This window comes from Moschus berezovskii, chromosome 11, assembly GCF_049115385.1.
Source record: "Moschus berezovskii isolate FMDL1 chromosome 11, NW_MosBer_1.0, whole genome shotgun sequence".
Lineage (NCBI taxonomy): Eukaryota > Metazoa > Chordata > Mammalia > Artiodactyla > Moschidae > Moschus > Moschus berezovskii.
Genome location: NC_142470.1, coordinates 57,963,732 through 57,984,293, shown reverse-complemented (window position 1 = coordinate 57,984,293; position 20,562 = coordinate 57,963,732). Strand labels below are relative to the sequence as shown.

At 46.5% G+C, this 20,562-nt stretch overlaps 1 protein-coding gene across 5 annotated transcripts in view; it reads right to left on the bottom strand.

Annotated features, from left to right (window-relative positions):
* Positions 1–20,562, bottom strand: part of ELMOD3 (ELMO domain containing 3) — a 35,528-nt gene that overhangs the window by 5,400 nt on the left and 9,566 nt on the right. For all 5 annotated transcript variants that reach the window (XM_088841327.1, XM_055399688.2, XM_088841328.1 and 2 more), the window contains 5 exons: positions 17,235–17,303; positions 16,220–16,311; positions 14,270–14,393; positions 13,923–14,045; positions 8,834–8,964 (listed from right to left, as the gene is read on the bottom strand). In XM_088841327.1, the coding sequence (XP_088697453.1) occupies positions 8,834–8,964; positions 13,923–14,045; positions 14,270–14,393; positions 16,220–16,311; positions 17,235–17,303 (539 nt within the window). The remainder of the gene's footprint in view (positions 1–8,833; positions 8,965–13,922; positions 14,046–14,269; positions 14,394–16,219; positions 16,312–17,234; positions 17,304–20,562) is intronic.

Here is a 20,562-nt window from a genome sequence, read left to right as displayed (position 1 = left end):
TAAAATTCTGTTGCCATGACAACACCTGATTCCACCTGAACTTCACTTTTCTCAAACCTTGAGCTAACCAATGCATTTTTCTTACAGAAATGTTTTTCTTAAGCTATGTTAATGAACTATGTATTTACCTTAGACTGTCTTTCTTCAGGTCAGTTCCGCTTAAGACTCAGAACCCATAAGGGTTCAACAAACAAGTATGCCGTTGTTCTCCTAAACTATGTTAATGAAACTATATATTTACCTGGAAACCTGCCTTTCTTCAAGATTCATGTCAACTGTTTTATGGCCCAGGATGACTCACCTTGTGCCAGTGTTATTGCAAAGTGCATGTTGTGGGTGAGGGGCCTAGTGTCACTATAAGATTTGAGATATTTCCTTTCTCTAATTAACAGCTTGCTGATACGTATATAACATACTGCTAAAGGCTAGCAGAGGGGCACTCTTTCTGCCCCCTTCTGATGTCTATGTCAGAAACTTTCTCTATCTCTTTTATACTTTAATAAAACTTTACTACACAGAAGCTCTGAGTGATCAAGCCTCATCACTGGCCCCGGATTGAATTCCTCTCCTTTGGAGGCTAAGAATCCCGGCATCTTTCACGGCTCAGCAACAACCTTTCAGACCCTAGTTGGCAACATTCCACGTGTTGGTCAATTTGATGCTGCTGGAAGTCTGTGCTTCCCATGTGCCTACATGGGGAGAGGAAGCTCCTGGAAGCCTGTGTCTGGTGTCCGATGAATTTGTCCACACACTTCTTCCCTCTGCTGATCTTGCTTTTGCTGCAGTTAATCACAGCTGAGAGAACAACTATAGGCCAAATCCTGAGAGTCCTCTCAGTGAACCGATGAACCTGGCAGTAGTCCTGGGGACCCAGACACAAGGGCCATGCTGGGTGGAGTCAATTTGTTAACCATTACACAAACTCTCTGAGACAGCTTTTATGATCCACAGGCTACATTTTCTACTAGCCCACAACCTGCCTCACAGAGCTGCTCTGAGGAGTCATGCAGATCACACAAGCAAAATGCCAAGGGCAGCGCTGGCCTGAGGAGGTGCTAACAAATGTTCATAATTATCCATAGCTGAGGTCAGCAGCGGTGCATCTGTACATTCAGGTATTGACTACTTAATTATCACAATACTTGTATAATATCACGCCTTTCCTTGATTCCTTTCAGTCTAAATATGGTAACAAGAACATGTAGCAACATAATTAACACAGGATCTGAACTTAGCATTCATTCACTCTTGGGAACATTCTTTTTCTTTTCAAAGCACTTTATTTTATACAGTATCTTTTTTTTTTTTTTCTGGCTGTGTGGCTCGTGGGACCTTAGTTCCCCGACTAGGGTTTGAACACAGCCCCCACCCCCACCCCCACAGTAAAAGCACTAGTCCTAACCACTGGATCACCAGGGAATTCCCTCGGGAACATTCTTATAAAAACTTACTTCCTAAAAAGCCGTGAAAAACTGGAATTCAGAGCAGTTTCCTTTCCTTCAGCAGTTCCCTTTGGAACTGAAAAGTGTGGCTTTGAGTTAAAACATTACACTGAGGCGGTGTTTTGGGAACTGACTAAAAGAACAGCAGAAGGAATCAGACGTGGACACTTCTGAGTCTTCATTTGAAATTTCATTTCTCTTCATGCCTCACCTCTGAGCCCTGGAGCAGGAAGACCAAATCCAGATCGGTTGGGTTGTTTTTTATTGGCAGCTGCTGCCAACACAGCACCACCCCCTGGAGATTCCAGTTCAGTAGTTCTGTGGAGGGAGGGGCCTGGGCGCCTGAATTCCCTCAGGTGACTGTGAGGTGGGCTGCTGGCCGAGATCCCCACTGTAAGGAGCACACCGCTGGGCAAGCTGTCAGGAGACGGGAGTCCTCACGCCAGCTTCACCACTTCCTAACTGTCCAACTTTGTGTAGACACATTTCACCTCTCTGATTCTCGCGTTCCTTCACTGGGAAATGAAGATTTCCAAGGATCATCTCTGCCCAACCTCTTGGCAGGCTCATCATGTTGATGGAATAAAATAACAGATGGAAATGGCATGGAGGATGATACCAGTTGTTGACTGTGAGTAACTATTGTGATGAGCTGCTTCTCTGCCTGCCAGCAGTCAGCCCGATGTGCCCTGCATCTATCGCCATCTGAACTGTCAGCACGGATCACATGCTTCCACGGAGTCCCAGGGTCCCCCAGCATTTGTAGTGTCTGGCCAATTCCTCTTTGGCAGGATGTATCACAGGTACCTGAAGCCTCGGCTCTCTCCTTAGGGAACTATGCTGTCCTCAGTTGCTTCAGTCGTGTCCAACTCTTTGTTACTCTATGCACTGTAGCCTGCCAGGCTCCTCTGTCCAGGGGATTCTCCAGGCAAGAATACTGGAGTGGGCTGCCATGTCCCCCTCCAGGGGAATCTTCCTGACCTAGGGATCAAACCCACATCTCTTAAGTCTCCTGTATTGGGATTTCCCTGATGGCCCAGTGGTTAAGATTCTGCACTCCCAATGCAGGGGACCCAAGTCTGATTCTTGGTCAGGGAACTAGATTCCACATGCCTCAACTAAGAGTCTGCATGCCACAACTAAGACCCCATGCAGCCAATTAAAGAATCAGTTCAGTTCAGTCGCTCAGTCGTGTCCGACTCTCTGCGACCCCATGAATCACAGCACGCCAGGCCTCCCTGTCCATCACCAACTCCCGGAGTACACTCAAACTCATGTCCACAGAGTCAGTGATGCCATCCAGCCATCTCATTCTCTGTCGTCCCCTTCTCCTCCCGCCCCCAACCTTTCCCAGCATCAGAGTCTTTTCCAGTGAGTCAACTCGTCGCATGAGGTGGCCAAAGTATTGCAGTTTCAGCTTTAGCATCAGTCCCTCCAATGAACATCCAGGATTGATCTCCTTTAGAATGGACTGGTTGGATCTCCTTGCAGTATAAGGGACTCTCAAGAGTCTTCTCCAACACCACAGTTCAAAAGCATCGATTCTTCGGCGATCAGCTTTCTTCACAGTCCAATTCTCACATCCATACATGACCACGGGAAAAACCATTGCCTTGACTAGACGGACCTTGGTTGGCAAAGTAATGTCTCTGCTTTTTAATATACTATCAAGGTTGGTCATAACTTTTCTTCCAAGGAGCAAGCGTCTTTTAATTTCATGGCTGCAATCAGCATCTGCAGTGATTTTGGAGCCCAAAAAAATAAAGTCTGACACTGTTTCCACTGTTTTTCCATCTATTTCCCATGAAGTGATGGGACCAGATGCCATGATCTTTGTTTTCTGAATGTTGAGCTTCAAGCCAACCTTTTCACTCTCCTCTTTCACTTTCATCAAGAGGCTTTTGAGTTCCTCTTCACTTTCTGCCATAAGGGTAGTGTCATCTGCATATCTGAGGTTATTGATATTTCTCCCAGCAATCTTGATTCCAGCTTGTGCTTCTTCCAGCCCAGCGTTCCTCATGATGTACTCTGCATATAAGTTAAATAAGCAAGGTGACAATATACAACCTTGACGTACACCTTTTCCTATTTGGAACCAGTCTGTTCCATATTTTTTAAAAAGTCTCCTGTATTGGCAGGCAGGTTCTTTACTACTAGCGCCACCTTGTGGCTAACTGTATTTGGCCTTTGGGTAAGTTCTTCCAAAACTGAATGTCGAGCCCTTAAACTAATGCACTTTCTTTCCACCCAAATATTTACCAGCTGTAGTTTCAGCCTCTGAATTAGGTCTCTGGTTTTCTTTACTCCTGGCAGTCAAAGGTCTGTCAAAAGTCAGTCCAAAGTTAGGACTGGCTGCTGGCAGAGCTGTGTCCCTGAGCTGTTACTGTGGCTGCCATGTGCCTTCTGGAAAACTGTTATTTTCAAGATTCATAAGGGCTTGAAATGAAGTTTTAAGACACTGAAGGACTTAAGAGTTCAAAGAACTATAAAGGTGGAAGGGACCTTAGGATCATTTAGGCCAAATCTCTTATTTCATAAAAGAGCAAACTGATACCCAGAGAGGGTAAGTGCATTCGTGCTAAGTCGTTCAGTCGTGTCTGACTCTGTGCGATCTTATGGACTGTAGACAGGTATGATCCTCTGTCCGTGGGATTCTCTGGGCAAGAATACTGGAGTGGGGTGCCGTGCCCTCCTCTAGGGGATCTTCCAGACCAAGCAATTGAACCCGAGTCTCTTACATCTCCTACATTGGCAGGTGGGTTCTTTATCACTAGCACCACCCAAGAAGCCCATAGGTGACTTGCCTCAAATCACAGCTAAGTAATCATACCACAGGTGGAACTAGGATCTAGATTCCTGACACCTACACCTACTCTCTTATTATTTTAAGCTGCTGTTCCTTTTATTGTCTGGCATGCATACTGTGGAGTAAATATAAATTCACTGTAAACTGCACAAAGGCCAGCAGGCGAAGGGATGATGAACAGGTTAGTCAAAGTGGTCAGGCTGGTCTGTACCCAGATGGAGTACCCAGGGCTTCCTCTCTCATCCTGCTCTTCCTTCCCTCAGCCTGGCATGTTCTTCCGTTGGATATCCAGGGACCTGCCCCCCTCACCTCAGTCAAGCCTGTCCTTGAAAACAAACGAGGGATGCTGAACCCTCCACCCTGGCTTCCCTATTTCTATAGGAAGATCATACAAGAGAGCCTCAATACCCCACCAGAAGGGAGGCACTGAACTCTGAGATGAAATACTCATCAATTGTGGGACCTTGGGCAAGTCGTTTTCCCTCTCTGGGTCTCTCTCCACTGCCTCTACAACAAGAGGCTAGTTCATGATTGCTAAGCTACCTCTCAACCTTCGGGACACCTTTTCTTTTTAAATTATTTTTTATTTTTGGCTGCACTGGGTCTTCGTTGCTGAGCAGGGGCTGCTCTCTATGTGTGGTGGCTTCTCCTGTTGTGGAGCACGGGCTTGAGAGCTCAGGCTTTAGTAGTTGCAGTGCATGGCTTAATTGCTCTGTGGCTTATGGGATCTTCCCAGACCAGGAGTTGAACCCATGTCTGCTGCACTGGAAGGCAATTCTTAACCACTGGACCACCAGGGAAGTTCTGGGACCCTTATGATGAAGCAGCATCACTGCAGGAGATTGTATTTTCATAAGCTAACTGATTTGGTTCTTAAACTTGACCCAGACATTACCTCCCTGCATCGTGAAGACCACGGAACACTCCCACATTCTCAACTTGTGGGTCCTGATCTATCTCAGAACCAAATCCTCATGAAGGACCCTCTTGCCCCCTCCAGTGTCTCCTGGAAGAGACGGGCGAATGTGAAGTCATCAGATGTAATAAGTGTTTTTTCCTCAAAAGATAACAGAGATATTCAGTGAATATCAGAAATAAGAAAACTGCCCACATGATAGGAACTGTGTGATTGTTTTTGCAGTCCAGGTGGCACTAGTGGTAAAGAACCCACCTGCCAATGCTGGAGACATAAGAGATAAGGGTTTGATCCCTGGGTCAGGAAGATCCCCCGCAGGAGGAAATGGCAAACCACTCTAGTATTCTTGCCTAGAGAATCCCATGGACAGATGAGCCTGGCAGGCTACAGTCCATGAGGCCGTAAAGAGTCAGACACAACTGAGTGACTAAACACACACAAGAAGTTTTAGATTCAAACGGATATACTTTACAATGGCTGTATATATATGTGTATGATGTTGTGTGTGTGTCTGTGCACGCTTGTGCAAGTACAGGTACAATTTTGAAAACACAATTATGTATTACATATGTGTATATTATCCATAAGATGTGTATAAAAATGTATTTTTACTCATGGAAATCAAAAGTTACTATGATAACTAACACTCCTTGAGTGACTAATGTGCTTAGCACTTTATACAGTTTTTCTCCAACTCAGCATAAATCTATAGGGTTGGAATTATTTTCTCATGTTACAAAGGAAGAAACTGAGGTTCTGAGAATTAAGTAATAATGACCAACAACGTGCTTATTGGAGCAGTCTGTTCTTGCAGCACAGGCCGGCCTGCCCAGGCTCTAAGACACAGTGACCTGATGAACAGGCGGCAAGTCTCCCCTTTGGTCGCTCATTCTCAGCTCCTCTCTCTCAAGCAGCATGACACCCCACTTCCTGTCCTCTGTGAAGTGCACTGGCGGCTGGGGGTCCACTTACCCCTGGCGACCATTCCTATTAGAGTCGAGGGAATCAGGGACACATACATATCTCCTAAGCTCTGGCCGCTAAGAGGGCCTAGAAGCAGGGAGATCGTAATGGCAGTGGGAACACCAGCATTCAGATCTTGGCTTTCAGATGCCATTCTCCAACTAAACAACAAAAGCTCCGCGGAGAAGTGTTTGGTTTCAGGGCTGGGAATCACACAGAGAAAATAAAACATGAGCTGAGGGTGTCTTCTGGGATCTAGAAAGTAGAAAAGTGCTCAAAAAAGGACACGGCGTGTTCAAAGGGCACAGGTACCAACCTGAAAGAGCTCTTAAAGTGGGCATGGCTGGAGCAATTTGAGCAACAAAATACACAATACATAATGATAGTACTGGATTATAACCTATAGATAAAATAAATATCTGATATAAAAAGTACCTGAATAAATAAATAGCACAGATGCTTCTTTCTTATAGAAGAATTCCAACTAGTAAACGTAAGGGGAATGAGGGAAACAGAAAATCACCACTAGAACCAAGTCTGAGGAAAAACAGGATATTTATATAGTTTCAAGGTATCATCCTCCAAGACAGTGATTAATTATGGTGGCTCAAATGGTAAAGAATTTGCCTGCAATGCAGAAGACCCAGGTTCAATCCTTGGGTTGGGAAGATCCCTTGGAGAAGGGATCTTCTACCCACTCTAGTACTCTTGCCTGGAGAATCCCATGAACAGAGGAGCCTGGTGGGCTATAGTCCATGGAGTTGCAAAGAGTCGGACACAACTGAGTAACTAACATGTTCACGTTCAAAATATATTCCCCCAAGAGTGATTATTTACAAAGGGAAAAATAGTGACTTAACAGAGGAGAGACCTTGCTGCCATGGTCTCCATGTGTTCCAGGTCAACCTAATCAGCAGTAAGACACACTGACACAGGTACTCCCAACGTGAGGGCTGTCACTTCTGTAGGGTTCTTGCACAAAATGCATAACCTTAATCTAAAATTCATATGGCAAATGGAACTCCCGCCCCACACTTGTTCTCTTCCATTTCAGCTGGTTGCCACTACGGTTTTGCAGCTGCTCCAGCTAAAAAGCACCATTGACTCCTTCTTCTTATACCTGCATCCAATCCATCCAAAAATATGCTGGCTGTCTTCTCTACAGCCTATACACTCAAGATTCTGTACCCTGGATCTGATCACTTCCTACCTCCTCTGAAAAAATACTCTGAACCAAACCACCATCACCCCTAGCTTGATTGTGAAAGTCCTCAAGGGAGACCATTCTCAACTCACTGGCTGGTAGGATGCATTCAAGAATGTAAGGTGGACCCTGTCACTCCAGGCTGTTCAAAACCCTCATATGACTCAGAGTAAAAGCAAACGTCCTCATCACAGTCTATCAGGTCCGACACCATCTGGTCCCTGTTACCCCATCACCTCCTTCCCACTGCCCTCCCTACTCCTTCTGCTCCAGCTGGCCTCCTGCCATTCCTTCCCATGCCAGACACACTCCTTCCTGGAACCTCTGCTCTTGATGCTTCCTTTGCATGGAATGTTCTTCCTCTAAACACCAGCTTGGCTAACATCCAGCCCCCCAACTTCAAGGCATGGTTTAAGTCTCACCCTCTAATGAGAGCTACCCTAATACCCCATGAAAACTGTAATCCCAGGACTTCCCTGGTGGTCCAATGGTTAAGAATCTGCCTTCAATGCAGGGGATGGAAGTGGGTTTGATCCCTGGTTGGGGAACGAATGTCCTATATGCTGCAGGGCAACAAAGCCCAAGTGCTGCAACTAGAGAGCCTGTAAGCTGCAACTACTAAGGCTGTGCCGCAACTAGAGAAAGCCCCCATGCTGCAATGAGGACTCAATGCAGCCAAAAAGCCCCAAAACAAAAACCCACAGCAATCCATCCATATTCTCCCAACCTTGCCTACTTAGCACTTAACATACCCTATTATTTATTTATGTATTAGACTTACTGTCTTGTCCTCCCTGCTAGATGGATCTCACTGATGCATCCCAAGCACCAAGAACAATGAGTAGCACAGGGACTGCTGAGTAAATATCTGTTCAGTAAATGAATGAACTTCAGGCCCCATGAGTCTGGGGTAGACGAATGGCAGGAAACAGGTCAAATTTGTTGTCTAAAATCGAGAGACTACCACCTTTACTACAGGGGAAAACCCTGAAGAGGGGCCTGGATAGAACCTGAGTGCTACAGGAGCCACTTCTGATCTTTCAGTAAGCCCATGTGTGTCACCCGGCCTGGGAGGCAAAACCTCTCCTCTGGGCACATAAAGGCTGAATGTCCCTCCCCCAAGGTCAGGAGAACATGCCAGCGTCGGGAGGGCAGTATGCTGAAACACTGACAACAGGGCTGCGTCCAGTGCTGTGCACACGACCCCATTTAACTTCCCCAACTACACAGCCGAAGTTTCTGTGATCTCCTCTCTATGGATGAAGAAACCAAGGCTCTGAGCAGTTGAGGCACTGGCTTGAGACATACACTAATGAGCGGTGAAGCTCAGGGTCCAGCCAGGTCAGGGGAACGGGGGTGCCCATGTCTGTTTGTCTCAGCTGTCCTGAGGGCCCTCAGCAATTGGAGATCTACCTGAGAAGCTGTCCCCCCTACTCAGGACAGCCCTGTGCCCAGGTCCTAGCCCTGCAGCCTTCTCTGCTGGCTTCTCACCAAAGCCCCACCTGGATATGATGACGAGACAGGCGGAGAATCTCCCGGGCCATTAGCAAAGTCTTTGAGTCCATCACCAGGTACAGGAGATGCAGGAGGGCAAGGAAGCCTGCTCCTCTGAGGTCTGTGGCTGGATTTGTTCCTAAGACAGAAACCAAGAGAAAACTGAGGGAGTTTAATGAAACCCTTGAACAGTAAGGAGATCAAACCAGACAATCCTAAAGGAAATCAACCCTGAATATTCATTGGAAGGACTGATGCTGAAGCTGAAGTTCCAGTATTTTGGCCACCTGATGCGAAGAGTTGCCTCATTGGAAAAGACCCTGATGTTGGGAAAGATTGAAGATAAAAGTAGAACTCTGGGATGACAGAGGATAAGATGGTTAGATGGCATCGCTGACTCAATGGATATGAACTTGGGCAAACTTGGGAGACAGTGAAGGACAGGGAAGTCTGGTGGTGTGCTACAGTCCATGGGGTTCCAAAAACTTCGACACAACTGAGTGACTGAACAACAATAATGAAATCCCTGCTTCCTGAGTCAATGACCTTGATCACAGCCCAGGTGGAGAATCTAGACTTCCTCTGACTGTCTGCAGTGAGGTGGCCCTCAGCTCTGCTAGGACAGTCAGAGATGCAGGGAAGGGTCTTTTATCCTTCCCTGGTGCTAAGGAGCCCACCACTCTCTATGTGATGTCAGGGGAGGTGACATAGGAACAGCAATGAGGCACCCCTGCCCCTCCCAGCCAGTGGGATTAGTGGAGGCTCAGTGGGATACCTGGATTTCTGTCCCCATCTGGCAATAATGAGGTGACATCATCTTTCCCCCACTGCCCAGTGTCAGAGAAGGCCTGCTACAATAGAAAATTTAAAGAAGATCCACAGTGTCATTATATACTACCCCAAATATCTAGGACAAAATAAAAAAATCACTTATTACACCAAGAACTAGGAAAATCTCAACTTGAATGACAAAAGACAATTAATAGACAGCAACACTGCTGGGGGAAGGATGGGGGAAGGGATAGAGTTTGGGATGGTCATGTACACACTGCTATATTTTAAATGGATAACCAATCAGGATTTACTGTATACCACAGGGAACTCTGCTCAATGTTATGTGGCAGCCTGGATGGGAGGGGAGTTTAGTGGAGAATGGATACGTGTATATGTATGGCTAAGTCCCTTTGCTATTCATCTGAAACTATCACAACATTGTTAATTGGCTATACCCCAATACAAAATAAAAGGCTGCACAGCAAGGGGGAATCAAGATTACAGTCAGAATGAAGGCTGCCAATCAGGATAGGGAGACTACCCTTGCTATCTGACTGGGTCCAATGTAGTCAGTCATGTCCAACTCTTTAGAACTCCACAGACTATACAGTCCATGGAATTCTCCAGGACAGAATACTGGAATGGGAAGCTGTTCCCTTCTCCAGAGGATCTTCCCAAGCCTCTGATCAATTCCAGGTCTCCCGCATTGCGGGCGGATTCTATACCAGCTGAGCCATCAGGGAAGCCCAAGAATACTGGAGTGGGTTGCCTATCCCTTCTCCAGTGCATCTTACCAACCCAGGAGTTGAACTGGGGTCTCCTGCATTGCAGGCAGATTCTTTACCAGCTGCGCTACCAGGGAGGCTAGTAAAGTAATGCTCAAAATTCTCCAAGCCAGGCTTCAGCAATACATAAACCGTGAAATTCCAGATGTTCAAGCTGGTTTTAGAAAAGGCAGAGGAACCAGAGATCAAATTGCCAAACACACTGGATCATGGAAAAAGCAAGAGAGTTCCAGAAAACATCTATTTCTGCTTTATTGACTATGCCAAAGCCTTTGACTGTGTGGATCACAATAAACTGTGGGAAATTCTAAAGGAGATGGGAATACCAGACCACCTGACCTGCCTCTTGAGAAACCTGTATGCAGGTCAGGAAGCAACAGTTAGAACTGGACACGGAACAACAGACTGGTTCCAAATAGGAAAAGGAGTACGTCAAGGCTGTATATTGTCACCCTGCTTATTTAACCTATATGCAGAGTACATCATGAGGAACGCTGGGCTGGAAGAAGCACAAGCTAGAATCAACATTGCCAGGAGAAATATCAATAACCTCAGATATGCAGATTATACCACCCTTATGGCAGAAAGTGAAGAAGAACTAAAGAGTCTCTTGATGAAAGTGAAAGAGGAGAGTGAAAAGGTTGACTTAAAGTTCAACATTCAGAAAACGAAGATCACGGTATCCGGTCCCATCACTTCATGGCAAATAGGTAGGGAAAACAGTGGAAACGGTGGCTGACTTTATTTTCTGGGGCTCCAAAATCACTGCAGATGGTGACTGAAGCCATGAAATTAAAAAACGCTTACTCCTTGGAAGGAAAGTTATGACCAACCTAGACAGCATATTAAAAAGCAGAGATATTACTTTGTCAACAAAGGTCTGTCTAGTCAAGGCTATGGTTTTTCCAACAGTCACGTATGGATGTGAGAGTTGGATTATAAAGAAAGCTGAGCGCTAAAGATTTGATGCTTTTGAACTGTGGTGTTGGAGAAAACTCCTGAAAATCCCTTGGACTGCAAGGAGATCCAACCAGTCCATCCTAAGGGAGATCAGTCCTGGGTGTTCATTGGAAAGACTGATGTTGAAGCTGAAACTTCAATACTTTGGCCACCTGATGCGAAGGGCTGAATCATTTTAAAAGACCGTGACACTGGGAAAGATTGAGGACAGGAGGAGAAGGGGATGACAGCGGATGAGATAGTTGGATGGCATCATCAACTCAATAGACATGAGTTTGGGTAAACTTCAGAAGTTGGTGATGGACAGGGAGGCCTGGCATGCTTCGGTTCATGGGGTCGCAAAGAGTCGGACGTGACTAAGCGACTGAACTGAACTGAATGTAATCAGAAGAATCCTTAAACGTGTGACAGGGAGGTAGAAACACAGCATCAGAAAGAGGGATGTGAGGACAGATTCAGCTCTGAGAGATGCTTTGAAGGAGGAGCAATGTGGGAGGCCTCCAGAAGGCAGAAAAGGCAAGGAAATAGATTTTCTCCTGGAGAGTCTAAAAAGGAATACAGCCCTGCTGTGACCTTGATCTTGCCTCAGAGAGACTGTGTCAGACTTCTCAACTACAGAACCAGACGAAGGTAAATCTGTGGGTCTTTTTTCTTTTTGGGCTGCACTGTGCAGCATGTGGGACCTGAAGTTCCCACCCAGGGATCAAATCTGTGGCCCCTGCATTGGAAGCACAGAGCCTTAACTGCTGAGCTGCCAGGGAAGTCCCCTGTATTGTTTCAAGCCACTAAATTTGTGGTGATTTTCTGCAACAACAATAGAAACCTATAAATACCTTTGATAAAGGTCTCAGTAAAGAAATATTAGATGTAAAGAACCAAACAGAAGCTTTAGGACTGAAAAATAACTAAAATTAAAAACTCATTGGGTGGGCTCAACAGCTGAATAGAGACAACAGAGGAAAGAACCAGTGAACCTGAAGCTGGAACAATATAAACAGCCCACTCTGAACAACAGAGAGAAAAAACAGAACAGAATGAGTAGAGCCGTGCAGACCTCTGGGCTATACAGCCACTGCTGCTGCTATACAGACGTCCCCTTAAAGCGAACAGAGCCTCTGGGACTAAGAGGAACAGTAACAGAAGATGTAGCATCTGTGTGGTCGGAATCATACAAGAGCGGAGGAAGAGAAGGGCTGAAAAAAGTACTTGAAGTAATAATGGCTGATAATTTACCAAATTTGGCAAAAGACATAAACCTACAGATTCAAGAAACTGAGCAAACCCCTAATAGGATAAACCCAAAGAAATCTCCACTAAGACATATCATAGTCAAACTCCTACAAACAAAAGAAAAAAAGTAAGCAAAAAAGACCTTGAAAGTAGAGAGAGAAACCACTCCTCATCTACCAAGAAGCAATAATTCAAGTGCCAGCAGAATTCTTATCAGAAACTATGGAAGCCAAAAGGAAGCAGCCTATTTATTTTCAAGGGATGAAAGAAAAGATCTGTCAACCTGGAATTCTACATTCAGAGAAATTATCCTTCAGAAGTAAAGGGGAAATCGAGACATTTTCAGATGAAGGAAAGCTAAGAGGATTTATGCTGGCTGACCTACTTTAGAAAGTGGCTAAAGGAAGTTCCTGAAACAGAAGGAAGTGAAAAAAGAAGGAATCTTAGAAGATCAGAAAGAAAGAATAAGGGATAGAGTAAACATATGGGTAAGTACAACAGAATTTCCTTCTCCTCTTGCGTTACTTAAATTAATGGTTGAAAGAAAAATCATAACATTGATGTGATTCTCCATGTACAAGTCAATTATATTATAGACGAGGGATGGTAAAGGGACTTAAACACACTGTCAAAACCAACAGAGCAACAATAAATTTTGAGCATATAAAGTTTCCTTTTCAAATCAAGATGTTTTCCTGTTTTATACAAATGTAATTTTACATATGGTTTAGAAAAAAAATGGACAATTCCAAAACAGGTGAAATAATTTCATTTCACTCAAAAAGTGAAATAATGTAAAACACAATTTTCATCAAAACTAAAAGAAAAGAACAAAAAGAAAACACTAGAGGACTTCCCTGGTGGTCCAGTGGCTAAAACTCCAAGCTCCCAATGCAGGGGGCCTGGCTTGGAACCCTGGTCAGGGAACAAGATTCCACATACCACAGCTGAAAGTTCCTGTGTGCTGCAAGGAAGACTGAAGATCCCACGTGCTGCAACTAAGAACTTGAGCAACCAAATTAATTAATTAATTAAAAAAAAAAAAATTCTGGGTTCTAAATCATATCACTCCCATGCTTTCCATTGCACTAAGAGTAAATGTTTTATACTGGCCTGCAAGGCTCCAAGTGAACTATTCTTGTCCACTTCAGCCACTGCTATTTCTCAAAAAAGAGTTGCACACATTTCACTTCAGAGCCTTTGCATTTGCTGTCCCCTCTTCTGGGAATGCTTTGCCCCAGATATCCCATCTCATGGTGCTGGTGTGACAGGAAGTGGACTATCTGGGTTCTCACGCTAGTCGTGGAATAGGGAGTCAGGGAGAAGATGAACCGTTTCTCTCTCTTACCCTGAAAGCCCAGATCTTCCCAGTGGTCTCCGTGGAGGGCACAGTCAAACTTGGAGCCAGTCAGCTTCTTATAGATGGTCTGCAGGACTCGGCCATGCATGGGGTCTTGGCTATCCAGGCCACCTGCCCCAAAACACATCCATGCTCTGCTGGACTGGTCCTCAGGGGAGGACTGAGTGCTTCCCAGAGAACGTACAGCTGAGACAGACCCAGCCTGGATGCCCATACTCAGCCCTCCCCGCAACATGGTGAATGCAAGAGCCTCGGTTTAGTCTCAGCCACAGGATGGACAAACCGTTCTCTACCTGACCGCTCCCACAGCACCTGCCTGGTGGCCGTGCACTCACACTGAGCGATGGTCAAGACCAAGTCCCTTTCTTCACGGAGGCCGTGGTGGAGCTTCGGAGGCCCGAAGAGGTAGTGCCGGAGGGCAGCGAGCCCAGTCCTTCGGATGGTGGGCTGGATTCTTTTCTGGGGAGAAAGGTGCAGGAGTGGGCAGAGTGCTGAGTTCATTTGCTTTCATGACCTTACCATGAGGATCAGTACAGGACTGGTCTTGTAGAAACAAATAGTTCCCAACTAACTGGCTGGCCTCTGAGCCAGGGAAACAGGGCATAAGCTGTGAAGCGTCTGCTATTATTAAATCTCCAGGGGACTTCCCTGGTGGTCCAGTGGTTAGAACTTCACCTTCCGTTGGAGCCTTAGTTGGACAGCTAAGATCTCACATGTCTCCAAGCCAAAAAAAAAAGCATAAAACAGAAACAATATTGTAACAAATTCAATAAAGATTTAAAAAAATAAAAAAAATAAATCTCCAGGGAAAGGTTCTTCCAGCTCTCAGGTTCTTTTTAAGAAGAGAGATGTCCCTAAGCTCAGATCTAATCAGGCTGTATTTAGCCTGTATCATTATGTATTTAGCCTCTGGGCTTTTTAAGAAATGGCTCTGTCACTGACTTCCAAGGAAGCTAGAGGGGACTGGCTATGGGGACTGGCTATGGGGACTGGCATCTGATAGACAGACAAACACATGCCAGGCCAAGTCTCCCAGCAGGACTGCTTCCACCCTTTGTATGTCTGTTTGTCTCTGTAAAAGACATACAGTCTAACAGCCCTCTCAACTTCCAGGATAAGACAGTGGGTGAGAACGGGGTTCCAGGGAACTTTCTTGGAGCTGGATACCCCTGAGGGGTAGCTAGCGCCTTCTGTCCACACCACAGCAGCACTGGCTACACCAGCTCCTGCTGACGCCTCTGTGTTCAGAGCCACTGCTGCAGGGCTTAGGATACTCTGATTTCAGCAGCTTCCAGCTCTCTGGGATCAGTCTGATTCCTATCTTCAAACTCTCTCCTCGAGCCAGGCTTTAGGTTGAACATTTGAATTCACAGTCCTCTAAACTTACCACTTGGAGAAGGCAATGGCACCCCACTCCAGTACCCTTGCCTGGAAAATCCCATGGACAGAGGAGCCTGGCGGGCTGCAGTTCATGGGGTCGCTAAGAGTCGGACATGACTGAGCAACTTTACTTTCACTTTTCACTTCCACGCATTGGAGAAGGAAATGGAAACCCACTCCAGTGTTCTTGCCTGGAGAATCCCAGGGACGGGGGAGCCTGGTGGGCTGCCGTCTATGGGGTCGCACAGAGTCGGACATAACTGAAGCGACAGCAGCAGCAGCAGCAAACTTACCACTAGGCACTCAAGATGTCTGCCAGCTTCTCATTTCCTCAGCACTCTTTTTCCAACCCCACATATTTTTTAAATTCCCAAAGAGCTTCTAGTTCCTCTAGGATATGGGAAATTTTCCTGTAATAGCCATGAATCACTCAGCTCTCTGGACAGGCTACCCTGCTTCCTAGAATCTGATTCCAGACGCCCCCGTCCCTAGGACGGGAGAGTGGGGAGCAGCTCCACGGACTCCCATAAGACAGGACCACTAGAGCTCTGGGGACATAGTCCCTGAGACCGCATGACACCTGGGTCCTCGGCCACTTGTGATCCTGTACCCTGAGATTGCTCAGTTGGGACAGAGCCCTCGACTGGAAGCTTCCCTCTTGCCTGCCCAGTGCGCTATCCTGTGCTTAGTCACTCAGTCATGTCCAACTCTTTGCAACTCCATGGACTGTAGTCCGCCAGGCTCCTCTGACAATGTGGATTCTCCAGGCAAGAATACTAGAGTGTGTTGCCATGCCCTTCTCCAGGGGATCTTCCCATGGCCTATCCTGATGGGGTAGAAACCTGGCTTGGGGGAAGAAAGTGCTTTGCTCAAGACACCAGCGCCCCCCACCTCCAGTGTCATACCTTGAAGGAGGAGAGGTCCACTGTCTGGAAATGCTGCAGGGCCTCACTGAAGGAGATGAGCTGCCCAGGCTGGTCCATGCTGGCCCGGCTCCCTGTGGCAAAAGGGAAGACACTCCAGGACTTGTGACAGGAGCCACTCTATCAGCAAACATGTACCAAGGGCCTTCTGGTTGTCACCTCTAAGCCAGCACAGGCTTCCAGCTGTCAGTGTCAGACACCTACAGCTACAACCAACCCGGTGTCAGGGGGCTGGTGTTATTCACAGGGCAGACTCCCTTTCAGAGCTGGCCGGGTGGAGGTGGGCCAGGACGATCCCTGCAGAGTAGAAGCTGATCTGTAGGAGCCCCCAAGTTCCTCAACCGTGAGTGGGGTGCGTCACTGCCTGGAGGAGGGACCCACACAGAAGCATGCAACAGGTCTGTCTAGGGGCCTTTTCCGGTTTCTACTTCACCCCTTCACACGCCCTGGAGATGAATGATCTCTCCTCCAGCCTTTGTTCCCGGGAATTAACTCATCAACCAGCAATCCAGGTGATGGCTGATACAGCCCCTGTAACACCTGTCCAGGTGCCCAAGCGGGGCTTAGTTCTCCCCTCCCACAGCTCCATCCAAACCTCCCAAAAGGAACGAGACACAGTTCTGACATAGCCCTCAGTGCCTTCCAGCAGATGGCTTCAACCTCCATCTCCAGAGATTTCCTTGTACAGTGACCAATCTGCTCAACCTGATGCAGGGGTCCTGGCTGCCCACCTCCATCATCACCCTGCAGAAGCTGACCCTAACCATGGTCCTCCTCGTCTTCTCTCAGACCCCGTGGCATTCATCTCCCTTTCCTCTGGAGGTTGGAGGACATCACCTTTGAATTGGGAAAAGAGGTTTTATTCTATGTCACATATCAAAAATGAGAACACTCAGGAATTCTGCCTCCTAATCCCAAACAGAGCATCTGCCTTGTGGGTGGACAGTGCCTTTAGCAGCAGCGGGCTGTGTGGAGAGGGTGCCATTCCTCTAGTTACCTGTCTCTGGGTGGATGCTGTCCACAGCTTCCCATTCTTCTTGGGCTTGGAGGACTTCTGTACTCACAACTGCAATAGTGAGACAAGGACAGCCCCTGAGATCTAGGTATGTCTGGATCGCTGTCGTAGCCCCTGGCCTTTCCTGCCTGTCTTGCTAGACAGCTGCCAAAGTGAGCTTTCAAAAAGACCAGACCTGATGCCAGCCCACTGCACGGAACCCTCCGTGGATTCTTCGTAATTCTCACAATGAAATCCCAACCCACCCTCAGCTCCAACCCCTCCTGGCGCAGCTCCATCTCAGTCTGCAGCCAACTCCAGCACCACCCTCCCTTGGCACCTTTTTCAGCCTCTGGAATCTGCTTTTAGCAGCAGCACCATGAGAGTCCCGACACCCCAGTCTTGTCACAGTGTTGTAACTGTCCTGTCCGCTGCACTGGGAGCTACAGAAGGGCAGGGTTCTTGGGGTTCAATGTGTGCACCATGAATGTTTTTGTTGCTGTTTTTTGGCCATGCCGCCTGGCATGTGGGATCTTGGTTCCCCAATTACCTGGGATCAAACCTGTGCCCGCTGCAGTGGAAGTATGGAGTCCTAACCACTGGACCACCAGGGAAGTCCTCATAATGAATGTTTGATGAATGCATGAAAAGCACAATGAAAGGAGGGGGGACAGAAGAAAAGAACAGCAGGACAGGCACTGTCACTGCCCAGTCCTTTACTCCACGCCACAGCTGCTGCTCTCCGGAGCGAATTCTGGGGTCATGTCTGTCACTGGCTTTTCCCCTTTGCTAAAGAGGACACAGGCAAACCGTGGGGAGGATGGGGAGGCTTCTGTTCAAACCAAACTGGTGAGCCTTCCAGCCTGGATAGTGTAAGCAAGTTAGAACAGCTCCCCTCTGCCTTGCAACCATGGCTGAGGACTTTCTGTGACAGTGAACTGTTCTGGAAGTACACTTGCAAAAGGGCTTCCCTAGTGACTCAGACGGCAAAGAATCCACCTGCAATGCAGGAGACCTGGGTTTGATCCCTGGGTTGGGAAGATCCCCAGAAGAAGGGAATGGCAACCCACTACAGTATTCTTGCCTAAAGAATCCCACGGATAGAGGAATCTGGTGGGCTACAGTGCATAGGGCATAGAGTCAGACATGACTGAGTGACCAATACACACTTGCAAAATTGAAGAAAAACCTACCCCAAACTCAAAACACTAATGGATAATGAGGATGAGGAGGCAGCTGGAGAGCAGGAGGGGACCACAGTGAAAGCACCCTGTAGAGCCAAATGGCTTGTGAACTTTTTAGCTCCCTCACGAGCTGTGCTTCTTTAGGCAAGTTCCTCAACCATCTGTAATCATTCTTGAGATTACTATGAGAATACAGTCTAGTGGAGCATGTGGCCCAAGGTCACTTGCTCAGTGCACCTCAGCTAGCATGGCCGACCCAGGTGTGGACTCAGGTCTAGCAGGATTGTGGATGGTGGTAGCAGATGAGATGGATCTGGACTCTAGGACATTCAATCTTGCCAGTCCTTGCCCGGGGTAGCAGATAGTACAACAGGGCTTCCAAACTAGGTAACTTCAACAGAACACAGGATATTTGACCTGGGACAATGAGGAAAATAAAGACTTATGTCCAGCACACTGGACCCTCGGGAGGTGAGCGACAAGGACAAAGGGGTCGAACAAGAACAGTGGAACGGCAGCCATGGAAGTTTATCAGGATGATAAGAGTTTCCCCACCCTTCACCCCTCATCTACATCTAGCCCCCTTTACTGACTCATTAACCTTCAGATCATCACAATGCAATTAATATTTTACTCCATTCATCCTTGCCTGTAAACAAGTTGGTCAAAGGTTATGAACCAGGAGTAGGAACCTCATGGACAAGGGTGTGGGAGTTGACTGTGATAGCAGTGCAATCAAGAGTAATCACATGGTCTCAAGGGGCAACTTCAATCTGGTGCCCGAACTAAAGATAAACACCCAACCCATGTAAGAGCATATTGGTCCTTTCCTAGTTCCTTTAGGACTCAGGGAGACGACTCCCACCTCTGCACACAATCCTGGTGTAAATACTGTTTCCCCACATGAGCAGAAAAGCATGGAGCCAAAACCCAAATCTCCAGGAAGACAAATCCATTTCACGTTAGTATGGCTCTTTATCATTTTTCCTTTTGTCAATTACCTCCTTTACTTAAGCCCTTTTCTCTTTATTCACATGGTAAACAGCACTGCTGATTTAGTCGGCCTATTAATTTAAATTAGCTGAGTGCAGTCTGGAAAAAAAAAATGTCATTGTTCAAACATGTATGTGCGCATGCTCAGTTATGTCTAACTCTTTGTGACCTCAAGGACTGTAGCCCGCCAGGCTCCTCTGTCCATAGAACTTTCCAGGAAAGAATACTGGAGTGGGTTGCCATTTCCTTCTCCGGGGGATCTTTCTGACTGCAGGATCGAACCTCAGTGTCCCAAGTCTCCTGCATTGACAGGTGGATTCTTTACCACTTTACCACCTGGGAAGTCCAGTGTAATTGTTCAATATGATCAAAAATATCTGGCACACAACTGCCAGTTGTACTGAAACAAAAGATATTTTGGCATTTAAGGCAACGTCTCTAATCAATGTTAGGTTTGTCAACACGTGGTAAAGACAAAATTCAATTAAAAGAAACTTTATAGGGACTTCCCTAGCCATCATAGTGATTGAGACTTTGTCTTCCAATACAAAGGGTGTGGGTTGGATCCCTGATTGGGTAGCCAAGATTCCACATGCCCAAAGGCCAAAAAAATTAAAAACATAAAACAGAAGCAATGTTGTAACAAATTTAATATCCACATGGTAGGGCAGGGCAGGGAAGTTCAAAAGGGAGGGGATATATGGCTGCTTGTGACTGATTCATGTTGTTTGTGGCAGAAACCAACATAATACTGTAAAGTAATAATTTTCCAATTAAAAATAAAATTTTAAAAATGGTTCTCTTTAAAAAAAAGAAACTTTTGAGACCTTCAGATAATTTTTCTACACTGGAATATTTTTAATAGACTCCCATATTCTTGGAGATTACACATCCAGTTCATGGGAAATAGAAGGGGAAACAGTGGAAACAGTGTCAGACTTTATTTTTTGGGACTCCAAAATCACTGCGGATGCTGATTGCAGCCATTAAATTAAAAGACGCTTACTCCTTGGAAGGAAAGTTATGACCAACCTAGATAGCATATTAAAAAGCAGAGACATTACTTTGCCAACCAAGGTCCGTCTAGTCAAGACTCTGGTTTTTCCCATGGTCATGTATGGATGTGAGAGTTGGACTGTGAAGAAAGCTGATCA